Source organism: Tenebrio molitor, chromosome 4, assembly GCF_963966145.1.
Source record: "Tenebrio molitor chromosome 4, icTenMoli1.1, whole genome shotgun sequence".
NCBI classification, from domain to species: domain Eukaryota; kingdom Metazoa; phylum Arthropoda; class Insecta; order Coleoptera; family Tenebrionidae; genus Tenebrio; species Tenebrio molitor.
Window position 1 is genome coordinate 18,731,095 of NC_091049.1, and position 17,106 is coordinate 18,748,200.

A 17,106-nucleotide genomic window follows, 5' to 3' on the forward strand; every position below is an offset into this window, starting at 1 on the left:
GGGAGTAAAGATTAGGGAACAAAATCAAATGAAAATGAGATTGTAAAAATATTTATTTTTTTTTATGACAATTTTTTTGTGTTTTTGAAATCAGTTTTGTAATGTTGTTATGTTCGTAAGAGGCTAAAATTTGTCTCTTCTTGTTAGCATTTTGAGATTCTTGTGACATGTTTCACAGTTACTGTTTTTGTAAATTTTTTTACAAATAAATCCGGTCAGATAATAGATTATACAATCTACGGTGTCTTGATCAAGACTATGAAAAGTCGTATCATTATCAAATTCTTCATTTTCCTTATCTGTATCAGTTTTTTCAATGAGCAAATCTATTTTCTTTGAATTTTCTCTAATTGATTGCTTCCAGCTAGTTCGCTAAAAATTGCTTTGAACTTTCAAATGTCGGCAAACTTTTCTTCATATCGGAATCTAATACTAAATAGTTGCCGAACTGTGGTGGTTTTAACAAATTAGGTACGTTAGATTGTCGTTGGTCCCTCCAGCTTGACGTATAGTGCCAAATCGGAAATAAATACTTTGTGAAAAGTTAAAAAAAATACTTATACCCGTAATGGTTCTAAAAAAGAAATGCACACTCTGTGCGTGTTATACAATACCCATCAAATAGGCGAAATTTCTTTTAGTTATTTAAATAAAGAAAGAAGTTTTCTAATTAACATACGTACATTCCTAAAGGCAGCCTTACACCAAGGCAACAATTGGCAACATGTTGCCGGCAACATTTTTTAGTAATGACAGGCAACATTACTAAAAAATGTTGCAAGCAACATGTTGCCAATTGTTGCCTTGGTGTAAGGCCGACTTTAGAGTACCTCGAGTGAATCCTGATTAAACTTATTGCTTAGTACGTAATGAAATCCGCAGCTTAATAAATATTGACTTAATTCAATAGTGGACAAAATTGTAACGCGGAAACCTTCTGCGGGACTTTTTGTTAGAAACTGATCTTTGGTACCTACATAATTTGTCCACCTACGACGATTTTTTCCCATTTGTCCAAGTAATTTAAATTTGAATTCAATATCTGCAAACATTCTCACTTATCCGACGAAATATGTCCTTCGCTATATCTCAAGATCTTTGCTATTAACTCTGATAGCTTCTGCAGGGTGACGACGGTTTAAAAAAGCATCGAATAAATCATTTACTTTTTTTGTAAATAATATTGTTACATCGCAATCTTTTAAATAATCCTTATCCTTATAATATTTTAATCCATCCGCTATGAATGACTAAATATCTAGACAAACCTTCAAATTTTTTTATGGAAACTTTACTGTAACCTTACCTGTGCAGCTAATTTGACTGGCATTTTATGTAAACTAGATGGTTTTAAATGCATATCCGTTATTTTACGGCAAATTTGTAAATTGACAGGCAAAAAATGCAAAAAATAATAGCAGTCCTTCGTATACGTGCATTGGACTAAGCACTACCTTTTCCATCCTTTATATTGATCTCTCACTCGCACATGTTTAGCGCTGGAAGGACACAATCTCAGTGCTGGACACGCTTCGTCGTCTTACCTTTCTCTATCGTGATTTGAGCGTAACTGGTAGAAGACTTATATGGCAATAGAGCAAATAGGAAAGAGACATATTGACCGCTGTAATGTGGTCAAATCCCCAACCCTTCGCTACCTCCATCTAAGATTAGGATATTTTGGGTACCGGGAGGAACTCGTCTCCGACGTAATAAAGATGCAAATATCGTAGAAATACGTGAACATTTTTTGGGCTTTCAACCTGTAATCGATACTACCGGTCAAGGATTATTCAAATTTATTATATAAATCATTTTAAATTAAAATATTAGTATTTCGGATTTACGCGGGCAAGCATATGTTTAGCAGATTTGCTTAATTGAGTGTACCGTACCAACAACCATAGCCATATCCTTGTCTTACAGACACTCTCTCGCGCATCTCATCCGCCAAGCTATTCTGATCAAGCAGTACCTATTACTTACGGTCCTAGAACAAAAAAGTGAAACGTCACACATCATTTCATACAATCTTCGTAGATCTTCTACTTTCGGGTTTAGGACAAAAAGTGAAATTGCTAAACTATTTATTTAAATTTCATATTGAATGTAAAATTACAATAGAAGCGTCTAATAGAAATTTCACAACCGTGTCTCTCGAAAAACTTGCGATTTTCGGGTTTGATATCCATCATTTTTTCTCTTAATGAACACTTTTTTGTACAACCGTACGCGAAGCGAGCATTTCGCGTACCTAAAACAGGCCGCGAAATCCAATTACGCGGCTGTTGCTCTTAACGACGGCCGTTAAACTAAACGTCATTTTAATATTTGATACAAATCAGAGTTTCCGTGTAAGATTGCCATTTAGATTTTTCGGGTATCAAATTAAAAACTGCACAGAATTAATAATACTTTTTACCTACGAAACTGAAACATCGCTATCACTGCAATTCTCTTCCGACATTTTCACGATTATTTACAAAATGAATTGTATCTATTAACAGTGAAGTAAAATTTTCTCCTTCACGTTATAATATGTAATTACAAATTTTTGTTGCACAAAAAATGTTGTGAATTCCTTGGCCACGAAATCGTTTAGCTTTTAGCTTACTCGAATTTGCTGCCTCGGCCGCAAGCGAGCCTGGCGACAATTTTTCTTGCGGTCCATTAAAAGATTTCGCGGCCTTGATATACAAATAACTATTGAACGTTCAAACTTGGAAATATCAAAATTCTCATTTACGGAAATTGTTAATTTCAGCGTTGAGTACTCCGGCCACAGACTAACAGGAGATTTTAGTACGTTCGATTTTTCCAAAGAGTGCGCTAGTAAAATGTTTTCACTTATTTCCTCTGCATTCTTCGTAGCACACCATTTTAAAAACTCTTAAGCAGCCTCTTCAACTGAACTAATTTTTTTCTTCGCAAAATTATGGGGAGAAATTTTGACGGGTCGCTAGGTGGTTACCAAGGTTTTTACAATCAGCCACTTCGTAATATTGAATGGCGATTTTAGCTTTCATTTCCATTATTACCAAATAAATATTGATAAAGATCGAGAAGGAAAAATGTAATACAGTGCACGATGCGTAAGTCCTTTTCTTCGCCTCGAAAATCTTTAACAGCCTCGGCTTGGCCTCGGCCTTTAAAGTTTGAAAAGTTTACTTACGCATCTTGCAATGTAAATAACTATATCTGTACATATTTCTATTTATCATTTTGTCGAATAGCTATGTACAGGCTGTCCCAAAATTGGCGCACTAACTACTTACTACCTTATCGAGGATGTTTAAATGTAGATGAAAAAAGTTTTTCATAGATAAAAAAAATTAATTATTCAATTAACGATAATATAATGTAAATAAAGATATACTGGTACATCATTACCTAGCAATGTTGCCGTAGTGGATTTAAGATAATTTTTACGATTTTCAAAGCTTCTAAATTCCCTATTATGCAGGAGGTAGTTTTCTTGGCAATTTAATTCATATATGTATTTCGAAATAATTGACCTATTAAATGCCACTTTCAAAGACCGTCAAATTAGCAAATAAGTCCAATAGAATTTGTTTAACATTTTTCAGACGTCTACGGTAATCTCTTCTACACCGTAGTGCACCGTTAGTGCGCCATTTTTGGGACACCTATATTTATACACCAGGTAAAAGCAATACTTTTTATCACCAGTGTAAGAGAGTTTTAAAAACGCAACAGAAAAACTACCTCTTCCACCCAAACATGTGGCTCATAAATTATGTTCTGAAAGGTCCTTGACTCGGGGGTGATTTTTACCAGGGGCAAGACAGTGACGCGTGGCAGCTGCAACGGAGAGGAGCTGTTCGAGACGTACGGGTACGAGAGTGACGTCAGGTGAATAATTGTGGCCCGGAAGTGGTGTAGTGAATTAGGCTAGCGATAGCCGGAAATAGAGATACAGTTACCAGGTGTGTTGGTAACTGGGTGATAGTAGGTTTGGGCAATCTGGGCTATAAATCAGTACCTTAATGCGTAAAACCTCCCTATACCATGGTATGATTCCTGAGCACCGGATGTCCGGGTGGGGCACCTTTGGCCCATGACACGGCTAGGCCGTTGACCGGGCGCGTCTTGTAGGGACGGCTGGTGGTGGCAACCAAATGCACCGATCATACGTTGCGGAATATAAGGTTATGAGCTCATCCCGGTCCCCAGGTACTGAGGGGGCAGTGTAACGTATGGAAGGGAGCTATCGCGCTCTCAGGCTGGCCGTGGCGGTCTTCCTCTGTGGAGACTGCGGGCGGGCTGTGCACCCCAAACTGCACACGGGGCCGTTACAGGTTTCATCATGATAGAAGCTAGGGGGAGGAATCCCCCGGGTGAGTCACTGTATGACCTTGATTCGCAACAGATGTGTCAGGTGTTTATCATTTACCGTTTGTACCGTCCCATTGAGCAAACCCGAGTCCGGACCTGTGCTTTACCGTTTGAATGACTGAATGAGGTGGAGGTGAGTCCGATTGTAGATTTAATCGTACGACTGTAGCTGAGATCGTCTAATTTAACGTGTACCGATGGGTCTGATTGATTGATTATCAAATATTGAGGCGATGACGCCCTTGGGCAAAAACCAAGTCTTACACCAGGCTTAAAAACAATACGCCATGTTATCAAAAGTCGCTTTTACTTCGTGCTTTATAAAAGATTTTACCGAATTTTGAAGAAACTTTTCGTATTCGTTTGAGCAAAGTCTTGAAGATGTCAAGTTAGGTATGCAGGGTTATTCACGAGAGGGGTACTTCTGCATTTTTATTTTGCCGCAACCAACAATACCAATGTCAGTAACTACTAAATCAAATGTGTTATTTCTTTTAAATTAGAAATCAAAGTAAGTTGCATAGATTTGTGAGAAATGTCAGATTGACAGATAACCTGTATTTAATCAAAATTCAACAAATAAATTAACAAATTAATTTAGTGTAAAAGGTGTTCGAAGTGTCTACCATCGGCTTCTAAACATCCGCAGCAGCGACAGAATTCTTTCCACACTCTCCATAAATGAGGAGCATGTCAGTCTTTTCGTCGTTATTGTAAAACCACATTTTTCGAATTGACAAAGAGTTTTTGCTTTAACGTCAAAGAGACAGAACCACAGAACTAAGAGCCAGCGTGGATTCAGTTATAATTATTTTCAAAATTTTAAATCAAGATATTGTTGCAATGTGTATAATGGGTTGCCGTAAAAAGAAATTCAGAAATATCCCTCTCGTGAATAACCCTGGATAAATGGAAAAGTTTACGTTCCACCTACTTGCTAAGAGTGACAAAAAGTAAAAATAAAAATACTCTAGCTACAAAAAGTAATAGTACATATATTATTATACGAGTTTAAAGACGTTTGATTATCACACGAATATGTTTAAAGCACGACGAGCGTAGCGAGGAGTTTTAATGGAATGAGTGTGATAATACGTAAACGTAAACAAGTGTAATATACTATTTTATCTACTATGCTTCACTGTGAATGGCACTGTGCATGGGCGCTCCATCATGTAAGGACCACATATCCCTCAGAACTAGCAACGTCACGTCACCCAAAAGGTTATTTACGACATTTTGCAAAAACTTAAATATTCTTCACCATATTAAGGTAAAATATGTCGCCCGATTAAAACGATTCCCAATTATTCCCGCCCATACGTTAATTGAAAATCACTGGACACTTCCTGTTCTTGACACATTTTGCAATTTAAACTGACACGCATGACAAGATAATTCCGCATCAAGCTTTGCCAATCTAAAAATTTTCGTAAAATTTTCCGTGAATTAATGGCAGTAATGACATCGTAGATAATGACGTCGCGTTCGTTAATATGTTTATTAAAGAATCAAAATAGAGGCAAATTACAAAAAGTAAATTATTAGTATTTAGTATTTCATTCATTGTTGGTTCTGTGAAGGTTGTTTGCAACTGGTTATCTACATTGGTATCGTAAAATTAGAAGTGCCAGCTAGATTTAGTTGAAAAACAACGTATAGATGTGCTCGTCTGCCGAGTGAGCAATAGACAACCGTACGAATTCCACATACATAGTATTTTTATTGCGAAAATTATTTTTTTTATTACGATAATTAAAAAATAGTATATTGTTATATAAGTGAGGAAAAGGATGCATTGCTAAACGAGAATGACAATTGGATCACGAGCGATAGCGAGTTGATCTAATCATTCAAGTTTAGCAATGGACCTTTCCTCACGTATACAACATACTATTTTTTCCAACGTCAAGAGCTTTCGGTTTATCTTGCATAGGTATTATCAATGTATTATTTTATACAAATCAACATAGAAGTAAAATTTGAAAATCACGTTTCCATGCTCACAGTAAACAATAAAATTTAATTAATGAATGTCAAGTCGTGTTTTTACCAAAACGTGAAAATTAATCAGAATTTACTAAACAAATAGTGATGGAAGTAGAAGATCGTGTTGTAAATTTACCAAATACAGAAATTAAAGAAGCAGCGAACTAGGTATCTTTGGAATTATTACCTATAAAATCTCGAGCACGCTACGGAAAGGAATACAATCCGTTACTGAGATGGAGACAAGTAGTAAGAAGTGCTAGTTTGGCGTCAACGTCAAGCTCTGTACCGACACGTTATTTAGAAAAAAAAAATCAGGAACATTTGGAGTTTTAATTCGTGTAAAAAATTGTACATTTAATTTCTATAATACTGATAAAAAAGTTAAGTATCTTTGTATGTGCTAATTGTTAATAAAGAATTCTTACAAATGTATATGTATGTATGAACGTTATTTTAAAGAAAGTACCTAAATGGGGATCAAATTTTTTTTTTTACTTTCCCCACTAGTGAGGGAAGTGATTTACTTTCCTCACATGTGAAAAAAAATCCACGGATGACTCTAGCATAAATTTGCCTGTGTTATTTAAACTTTGCATATTGTACTGTATTGCGTGCGACAAGTGTGATTTCCGCACGCTAATAAACATTTGACATACTTTGTAGGTAATGTGCGCCAAGATAGTAATACTTATCCCGCATGAGTAATAAAAACATTAATTATAATTTGAACCTTAAAACTCATACCTGCTTATATTCGTACAGTGTGGAAACTTTAACTGGAATGAAATTCATAACTTGGACATGGGCGATTTTTGTAAAAAATCCCGAAACAGGTCGATTTTTGTTTTTCCTTGCCTACATTCTGATGCATATGGTTTTTGCATATCTTCTCCCGGAAGTGTGCAACCAACCTTAATTTTTTTTTTCAAACATAAGGATATGCCAAGTGACACCTCGTTTGAAAGCCCACTTCGCAAGGAATACAACGCACTATTTGTTTCCTGAATATTTTCAAAGCCTACGTGCTAAAAAATAAAAACAAATTTTATTTGTTGAATTTTATTTAATACAACAAATGTTCAAAATGGGCACCGTTTCTTTCTTGGAAAATTGCAAATTGATAGTAACATGCATCCCTTACGTTTTGTAACATTTCTGGTGAGATTTGCCTAATTTCATGCCTAATACGTTGCTTAGGGTTTTTAATACTGATTGGTTTTAGGCATGAAATGAGGCAAATCGCACCGGAAATGTTACAAAAACGTAAGGAATGCATGTTACTACCGATTTGCAATTTGCTAAGAAAGAAACGGTGTCCATTTTGAACATTTGTTGCATTAAATAGTCTTCAACTTATAAAATGGGTTTTTATCTTTTAGCACGTAGGGTTTCAAAATATTCAGGAGTCAAATAGTGCGTTGTATTCCTTGCAAAGTAACCATTCAAACGGGGTATCACTTGGCATACCCTCCCATTTGAAAAAAAAGTTAGGGGCGGTTGCGAACTTCCGAGAGCAGATACGCAAAAACCATATACGCCAAAATGTGGGCAAGCAAAAACAAAAATCGACCTGTTTCGAAATTTTTTACAAAAATTCCCATGTTCAAGTTATGAATTTTATTCCAGTTAAAGTTTCCACGCTGTATGTTTATAATCGTACATTCATTGATAACGAAGCACAAAAAACATTACTCGATTAAAATACTCAAATGAAAAACAGTAAAAACTGTGATCGTTCTTTCTCCAAAAAAACTGAAAATCTTCTATGACAGAGAAGCATTTTCACTCACTTTTTCGTTTCAATTGATGATTATCCTATGAGCGAAGTGTCAAATTAGGGCTTAGAAAAATTAAAAAAAAAATCAGTAAAAAAAAGATTAATATACAGGTGTCCCCAAAAAAGAAGACGAGTCCATAACTCCGTTATTTATCGGAAGATTTTAATTATCTGTACACCAAATTAAATGGTTAGGCTATAAAATAACCTAATAAATTCAAGTATAGCCCCATGGACTTCAAGGGTAAACTATCAAAATTTTTTTTTTCAAATGGGATTACATATCTTTTTTAGTAATTCTGATAGAGATTTTTATGCTGAAAACAACAATGTATCACAAGTATACACACTTAAATACCAAAAATTCACAAAAAAAAAAAAATGTAAAAAATCGCTACTATCGTCTATGTTCCATTTTACGATAAACACTGGCGGCATATCTGCGCAATCCCACATGTTATTATTTGTCATTTGTTTTTCCAACTACCTTAATTTGGTTATTACATTGTAACGCAATGCATTTTGATAGCTTTTCGCTTTGTGCTCGTCATTTGTTTCAAAAGTTAGTGTTATTTTTTATGTGAAGTTGTACTTGTGATACATTGTTGTTTTCAGAATTAAAATCTCTATCAGAATTACTAAAAAAAAGTACGTAATCCCATTTGAAAAAAAATATTTTGACAGTTTAGTTTTGAAGCCCTTGGAGCTATACGTGAATTTATTAAGCCGTTTTGTAGCCTATTAACAACTATTTAATTTGGTGTATAGATCATTAAAATCCTCCGATAAATAATGGAGCTATGGACTCGTCTTTTTATTTTGGGGACACCTGTATAAAAAATGTTTATTTTAAAGAGTTCTATTGGTGATTAAATTTATAACGTGGACTTCCATAACACCAGGTATTTTGTAGAAAATGCGTTATACATTATTGTAGTTTCAATTTGGTTGTAGGTCGTAAAATGTTATGGTACTTTAAGTTAAAGATCTTGCGAGGCTTATAAATCCTAGTTTACCACTTAGCATTTATTGTAATTGGTCACAGCTACGCAAAACACATCCTCAATGAAATTCAATAATTTTTTATGAAACAAGAACTTTCTATTACTCAGGAGATCCAGTCAATGTTGGGACCGGAGTACATTCGCGAATCCGATTTAATTCGATATTAAAAAATTTATATATTCCGATATAATATAATGTGTTGAATGCTTTTAATGCCACTTAGATGTTTATCAATTCTAACAAATAGTAAAGAGTTTTTAGTTGGGCTATGTTTCGATCAGGAGTTATAATTATCATCACTGTTGTTCAATATAAATACGTAACTGGTTGCCGGAAATTTTTGTTGGATTTTTTTTTATAATCTCGGAACGATACTTCATCACTTCATCAGCATACAAATTGTCGAGGTCGGACGAATTTGCGTTTACCTCAAATGCTCGATTGACAGGACTAAATTAACCTCCGGCGTTCTTTGTGGGAGAATGGTTCTCTACTTATATTTAGTTTGTATATGAAACAATTAACAAATTTGAGTTGAACTAAAAGTTTATGAGATATTTAAGTTTTAAATTAATAGTTATTTATTATTCAAGACGATAATATTGTATTTTATCTATTTTTTGGCGTCGAGAAGCTAATTACGCTCGAGAAGATAATTTTAATTTTATAGTCGTGTATAATATTCTGTTTTTTTCTACAGCATTAGTATTTTATTATTAAAACATTTTTTTTAATCATACTAATCGTGTCAGGTTTTAAAATCTCGTAGTATAAGCGTTGTTAGAGTAATTAAAAAATATATACATTTTAAAATCTCGGTAGTATGAGCGATTAAAATGCTACTTGACCTTTTGATATGATTAGATAAAAGCACACTTTATCTTTATTTTGAGATAATAAGTTGATTAGAACAATGAAAGCAAATAAATAAAGGACAATATTATTTAAATAACAATATCAGCAACGGGAATAGTACCGCAATCGCTTTTTAAAAATTTGAAAATTCTGGATTTAGATAACACATTGGTAGTTGAAATTCAAAAAGGTATATTATTATACTCATGTCACATCGTGAGGAAATTCCTTAACATTGACACAGAACATAAAACACAAAAAAGTCTAAATGTGGAGGCAAGACGCCGGTAATTATGTTGATAAGCACTGCACTATTACTTGATAGTAATATGCGTAATAGTGTATGTACTCCGGCAAAATTGCCGTGCCGCCGGGTGGAGGTGGGATACGATATGATCATCTATTTAGAAATATTTTTGATTGACATTGACAATATGCAACACGACGTGGATAATTAACTGGTTTGAGTTGTTGCACTGAAATTATTTTTTCCACTACTAGTCTCAGAAGGCTTCATTATTGACTCTCGAACCGACCCCAGAAGTAGAATTTCTCTCCCAAGGTTAATAATAATTTTCATTATTAACCTAGGTGAATAATGAATAGCCGTCACCTAGCAACGAAAGATTTTCGTTTATTTCATTGGTTAGACAATTTTCATAGCAACCGTTGAAAAATGAGAACTCGGATCGTCGCATCGGACAAAATAATTTTATTAATAATTATTATTCGAAAGGGTTTTAACGTATCTAGTAGTGGAAAAAATAGTATATAAATCACTGTGAAAAAGTCCCTTATAGCCTTCGCGCCTTAGAACCCTCGGCACGCCTCGGGCCCTATTCTTGGCGCTCTTCACCTTGGTGTATAATATACTGCTATAAGGTTTCGTAAGTAACCTCAGTTTTACAATTTCCTGGTATGCTTCGTCCAACGAGAGATTGGGAGATTTAAATTGTATTAAATTAACCCAACACTACAAAATGCATTAGAATACATTAATTAGAGCATAATTTCAGAGCAAAAATCAGTAGCATTTTTGAAGGATATATTTATTTCAAATTTTACGTGTGCTAGGTATTACTTTCTCTACGTAGAATTTAGTGATTTTTATGTCAACCAATCTCTCGCTGGACAAACTTTAAGTGCTCTGCCGTACACCAGATTGTGCAGACAATCTTGATAAAGATTTTCTAGGATTTTGTTCCATTCGTTGTCTTAAGTCTCTTCTTCCCTAAATTGAGGTCTTCCTGGTGATTTTCTTTTGGAAACATTTCCAGTTGCTCCAAACCTATCCACAATCCTACGAATAGGAGCCATTAAAAATTGTCCTTCAATATCTACGCTAAGATAAGTTGCCAAATATTCATCTTTGCATGCTTGAACAGAATGTATCCACTGCCCGTCTTCATTTATCACACCATTTCGATAATAAGATTTGATTATAAAGGTATCTTGTTCTAAGGAGTAGACCACTGCGCAAGTTAAAACCTGAAAAATCGATTTTTGTTGAAAACATTTTTGCGATTACCGTTATCAATGCTCTAGAGCAACGGTGGCCAACCTTTTTGTTCTCGAGTGCCACATTTCATTTCTTTTTCAACCTTCTGAAAGATAATGCATATGTACTCCTGCCCTACTAAGTCATCTGAATCGAATAACAGGAAAAAAGTTTTTATTTATGATGAGATTATAGCCGCGGGTTGGTCACCGTTGCTCTAGAGTCACCAGTAGTCTTGAGAAAAATTGATTTTATTCACGCTATGACAGATGACAATTGACACCATTGATAGTTCACATGAAAGATATCGCCACAGTTTGAACAGAGCGGCAAAAATTGCGTAACACGGGCATGACTTACTTCGACTGCAATAATTTATAATGACCCTGTATATAAAACAGTTGTAGTAATTATTATATTTATTATTAATTTATATTATTATTATTAACAATATTTTCTTTAATTTCTCCGTGGCATGTTTATACGGAAAAACTCTTCGAATCAAGGAAGCTGTTGTCCTCTAAAAAAAATCCGGTTTTTTGTTATTTTTACGCATGTATATATACGCATTGGTGGCTACTTCTCAAAACATATTTCATTTGACATCAGACGTAGAACTTTAATTTAAATAAATGAGTATCGTCATGAAGGAAAATGATTTTAACGTCAGTAGTGTTCTGTTTCAATTATCATCAGTTGTGTTAGTGTTGTTTATTACTAATTACTGTTGGAAAAGAAGAAAGTTGTACTATTATGCTGCAAAGATAAAAGGGCCTTTTGCGTTACCGTTCTTGGGAAGCATTCATCTATTCATTAAAAGTCCAGATGGTAAAACAATGTGAAAGTGTTATAACATATATACATAACAAAATTTTTCTTGTAAGTTTTTTTCCCTAAAACAATGGAACTGGCTGAGAAATATGGGCCAATTGGAAAAATGTGGCTGGGTCCCTATTTATTCGTTATAGTTACCGATTCAAATGATCTAGAATATCTTATGAAGCAATGTCTTAGTAAAGGGTCATTCTACGATTTTATGAAACCAGCATTTGGTAATGGAATACTAACTGCACCAGGTATGTAAATAATACCTAGTGTAAAAGAATTTAAAAATGCGTAAATGTGTCTTTTCTCATCTTTTCATTCTTCAATGAAAAATCTAGATGTTGCTTTTAAAATATTTTTTAAAGTTTTCAAATTCTTTTTAAACAGTGTTTTAAAAATTAATGTTAGTAAAGTGAACGATAACAGCAGTCATAAGTAAAATAAATGTTTTTTAAAATTTGGCGTCGAAGTCGGCGTTGGAGAGTCGTTTCCATAGAAAAAAACTATGTACTTTCACTTTTTCGCGAATTTTCCAATTTTCCGGGCAACTTTTCCAATTTTTTTTTCATAAAAACCTCGTTCGGACTATTCCGAACATTCTAAAAATAGAATGAGAGCGATGCGCGATGTACCAAGGAACACCATTTAATTTTTATTATACAGTGTGGAAATTACTTATGGATTAAATTCGGTAATTTTAAAACTAATAACATTTGTCGAAAACGCTGAAACAGGTCAACAGGTCTTTCTGATAGAGCTTCCTACTACCTAAATGATGAATTAAAAAATTTGGTACCATACATAACAACTTTTTTGAGAAAATGTCAAATTTTACTTCAAAAATTAAATTCAATTTTTAACGTAGGTACTAAATTTTTTTTCTATGTGGTTATTTAAAATTGAGGGTTTACTCAATAGCCCAAACAATTTAGAAGATTTATGACAGAGAATTCGCTCCGAAATGGAACAAATCAGCCCTGACATTATTGAGCGCGGTGTACAGTGTTCACACTCCTGTGTGAGTGCCAAATAGTTGGTGGGGGGCAATTTCAAAATTTGCGTTACATTTTATTATTAACTTTGGATGTTTGTTTGTTTTTGTTTCAGGTCAATTCAAATTTTTACATTAAAAATTAAATTAAATTTTTGAAGGAACAGTTGTCATTTTCTCAAAAAAAAATGTTATGTAAGGTACCAAATTTTTTAATTAATTGTTTAGGCAGTACGAAGGTTTATCAGAAAGAGAAGAAAAAATTGGGGATTGTCATTTAAAAAAAATTACTGTGACGTAATAGCTCAAAAATGGTTGACGTGATGAACAAGTGAAGCATCTTGAAATAAGCATTATGAGAAATAAAAACGGTTTAGCATTTGAAACCTTAGGCCTTTGGTGCAAAGAAGTCATCGATTTCATTAATGTAATCGGAAACCGACTTATCGCGGAATCGGGCGATTCAAAATCAAAGAAATTCCTTTTCGAGAGGATTTCCCTTGCCATTCAACGTGGAAACGCTGCAAGCATTCGGGGCACTTTTCCAGATTCCGCAATATTATCGGAAATTTTTGTATTATAAAATAAAAATGTTATGTAATTATGTTATTAATATAAAATTGACCTGTTTCAGCGTTTTCGACAAATTTCATTAGTTTTGCAATTACTGAATTTATTCCATAAGTAGTTTCGACACTGTATAGATTTACTCGCAGCTGCCAAACATAAAAATATTTCATTATAGTAATAATTTCTGAACCTTAGCATTTTAAATAGATAGTTATAAATAGTTCATCTATTGTGTCAAGGTTTTAACTTTTTTTAAATAGGTTGTATATGCAAGTGTCCCACCTAAGACTTTCACGTTTTATATCTACTTATCGACCGATTTTATGACATTTGGAAGATAGGAACATATTCTAGTGAATGAAGAATAAATTACTAGTAATAAAATTCCCAATTAATTTTTAAATTTAAATTCGACAAGCCTTTACGTCCATAAATGCAAATATGTTGCAAAACGTTAGCAAAAATTTTAGATTTCGTCTGGAAAAATGCATTAAGGCAAATGGTGGTACATTTGAACAGGTATTGCATGAATGTCCAAAATTTCATAATAATGCTCATTTGTTTCATAAATATGCGCGTTTTAATACCTTTTGGAAAATTAGTACAGATTTTTCCTCTTTTACTACTTGTAGTACTTTAGGAATTTTTGTGGTCATTGTTTATTGTTATTCTACAGTTTAGTAAAAACCTTAATAGTATATTATGCAACAAGATTTATAAACGGCACTTTAGACACGCGTTTTAGGTTAGGCACGAGCGAAGCGTAGCGGAGCGAGTGTTTAATAAACAAGTGTCTAGAGAAGTTTATAAACGAGTTGAATACAATACTTTTTCTACGACCAAATTAACAAATGGAACACATAAACGAAACAAGCAACTTTTTTATTAAACGTTAATTTAAACATACAAACTAAATGAACATACCAAATAGGAATATATACAATATTTCTCAGGATACAAACTGTTGGTGGCTTCAGGTCCATATTTGAAAAATACAACGAATTATTCCACTGCAATGACGTTTTCTTTCACGCCGGATGCGAAACTGATAAACGTCAAAATAACAACTTGATCTAGAGCTAAATATGTCTAAAAAATTCAAGCCGTGTTTAAAGAAACTTCGAGCGTGTTTAATATCCCGAAAACGCCCGAATGGACACCAAGTTGTGACTAATGAACAATCGTTTTTAAAGTGACGTTTTGTACACTATTTGTCAGTGCAAAATGTGACACTTTAGAGAAGGAAGTAGAAAAACTATTTAATTCACAAACAAAGGGAGTTAAAATGGCGTTTTTAAGATTAAAGGTACTTGAGTAACGCGAGATTAATCTCCACCCTTTAAATTATCTATGTTAAATTTTATAAAAATTTTCTACATAAATTATAGAAATATAAGACGTAAAAGTCTTAGGTGGGACATATATTTTAAGTTGTATTATTCATATTTTAACACTTATTATTCTTGTTAAAATATTAATTTTGTTTCAGTTCCCAGATGGAAAACCCATAGAAAAATAATTAATCAAACATTTAATCAAACCATTTTGAATTCATATTTTGATATTTTTGTGGGGCGTTCAAATGAATTAATCGTTAATCTAAAAAAGAACTACGCCAATTCTGAAACAAACATTTTTTCACGATATTGCGAATCTACATTTAAAATGATTTGTGGTTAGTTAGTATGTATATCACAAAAAAGTTTGTTCTAAAGTGTTGATATTGTAGAGACATGTATGGGGGTAGATTCGGCCGATCTTAACCATCAAAACGAATATATGTCGTGGATTGCTGAGTAAACTAAATAAACCGTTATTTCCCCAGAGATTTAACTTAATTGTTGCAGAGGCGCGTCTTACTTAGGGAACCGTACCTATAATCTTATATTACATCCTAGTCTTGTGTGGAGGTTGTTGGGATATCATAAAAGATTGGAGCAGCTTTGTGCAATGGGTTATGCTTACGTCAGAAAGGCAAGTACAAATGATTTATAATAATTTATTTGTTAAATGAATTACTTTTAGATTCTTGAAAGGAAAAAAAAGTTTAATAAAAATGAAGTTGCCGATAGCAGCAATAATAAGAATTTTTTAAGTCACTTAATAAAAGTTACTGAAGAAGATGGTAAATGGACCGACGAGGAAATGATGGAAGAAACACAAACGATGATTGCAGCAGGCAGCGACACAACAGCTCTTACGATGAGTTTTGCAACAATAATGCTAGCCTTGCACCAAGATATTCAAGAAAAAGTGTATAAAGAGATATGCGACATAGTTGGAAATTCCGACAGAGACCTCATGTTAGATGATTTAAATCAAATGGAATATTTGGAACGTGTTATCAAAGAAACCATGAGATTATTTCCAGTAGGACCTATTATTTTCAGACAGGTTCAGGAAGATATTAAAATACGTAAATCTTTCAATACTTTTAACTGCGGAATTGTAATGAATTTATTGTAGGTGACATTGTCATCCCCCAAGGTTGTGAATTACTAATTCCTACACATTTTATACATAGGAATCCGAAACATTGGCCGGATCCACTAAAATTTGATCCTGACAGATTTCTGCCAGAGGAAATTGAAAAAAGACCTCGTTATTGTTATATGCCCTTCAGCATTCCTCCGAGAAATTGCATTGGTATAATATTTTAAATTCTAAGATTTTTCATGTTTTATATTTTTTGTCTTTTCAGGGATGGTATTTGCCATGATGTCAATGAAAGTTTCTATAGCAAATATGATAAGAAATTTCCGAATTATTTCAACTCAGCACAAATCTGTTGAAAGTATTAAACTTCGTATCAATGTATTAATTGCTAGTAGGGATGGCTACGGAGTAACTCTTCAACCTAGAAAAACATAATTTTAAGACATTTTTATCAATAATATTTTTAAGTTGAAGTTTCTGTTTAAATTCTCGTAATTATTAACAAATGTTGTTTAGTGTTATCGTTCTTTATAATTTATTTTTTTCATTAAAATATACAATTTTGTTGTGAATATGCTATTAATTACAATGTTTCCCTGTAAGTTTCACTTCTATCGTGGGTCTTTACGACACACTGTTTGTTTTTTCTTTTCTTGAATTATTCAATTCTTTTAATAATTCATCCGCTGTGTCTGGATTGGGGCTGTTTTGATATTTGTAAAGGATTAACGATAGATAAAGACAACATTTCCAAGGCTAACTAGATTTTACATTTTTCAAATTTTATTAATTCGATATTTT

At 33.4% G+C, this 17,106-nt stretch overlaps 1 protein-coding gene across 1 annotated transcript; it reads left to right on the forward strand.

Moving 5' to 3' along the window:
• Nucleotides 1-12,074: 12,074 nt before the first annotated feature.
• LOC138128099 (cytochrome P450 4C1-like) lies at nt 12,075-16,888 on the forward strand. Its single transcript, XM_069044290.1, has 8 exons — nt 12,075-12,311; nt 12,368-12,559; nt 15,359-15,544; nt 15,599-15,665; nt 15,717-15,843; nt 15,895-16,285; nt 16,336-16,515; nt 16,571-16,888. The coding sequence occupies exons 1-8, from the start codon at nt 12,116-12,118 to the stop codon at nt 16,738-16,740; spliced, it is 1,509 nt and encodes a 502-aa protein (XP_068900391.1). The 5' UTR covers nt 12,075-12,115; the 3' UTR covers nt 16,741-16,888.
• The last annotated feature ends 218 nt before the right edge of the window (nt 16,889-17,106 follow it).

Excerpts from the sequence above, each read along its gene's own strand:
- LOC138128099 (XM_069044290.1), top strand. The coding sequence starts at position 12,116 with ATGAGTATCGTCATGAAGGAAAATGATTTTAACGTCAGTAGTGTTCTG. Across the intron at positions 12,312-12,367 it reads ATTCATTAAAAGTCCAGATG|TTTTTTTCCCTAAAACAATG; the intron begins GTAAAACAATGT and ends TTTTCTTGTAAG. Across the intron at positions 16,286-16,335 it reads TCAGGAAGATATTAAAATAC|GTGACATTGTCATCCCCCAA; the intron begins GTAAATCTTTCA and ends AATTTATTGTAG.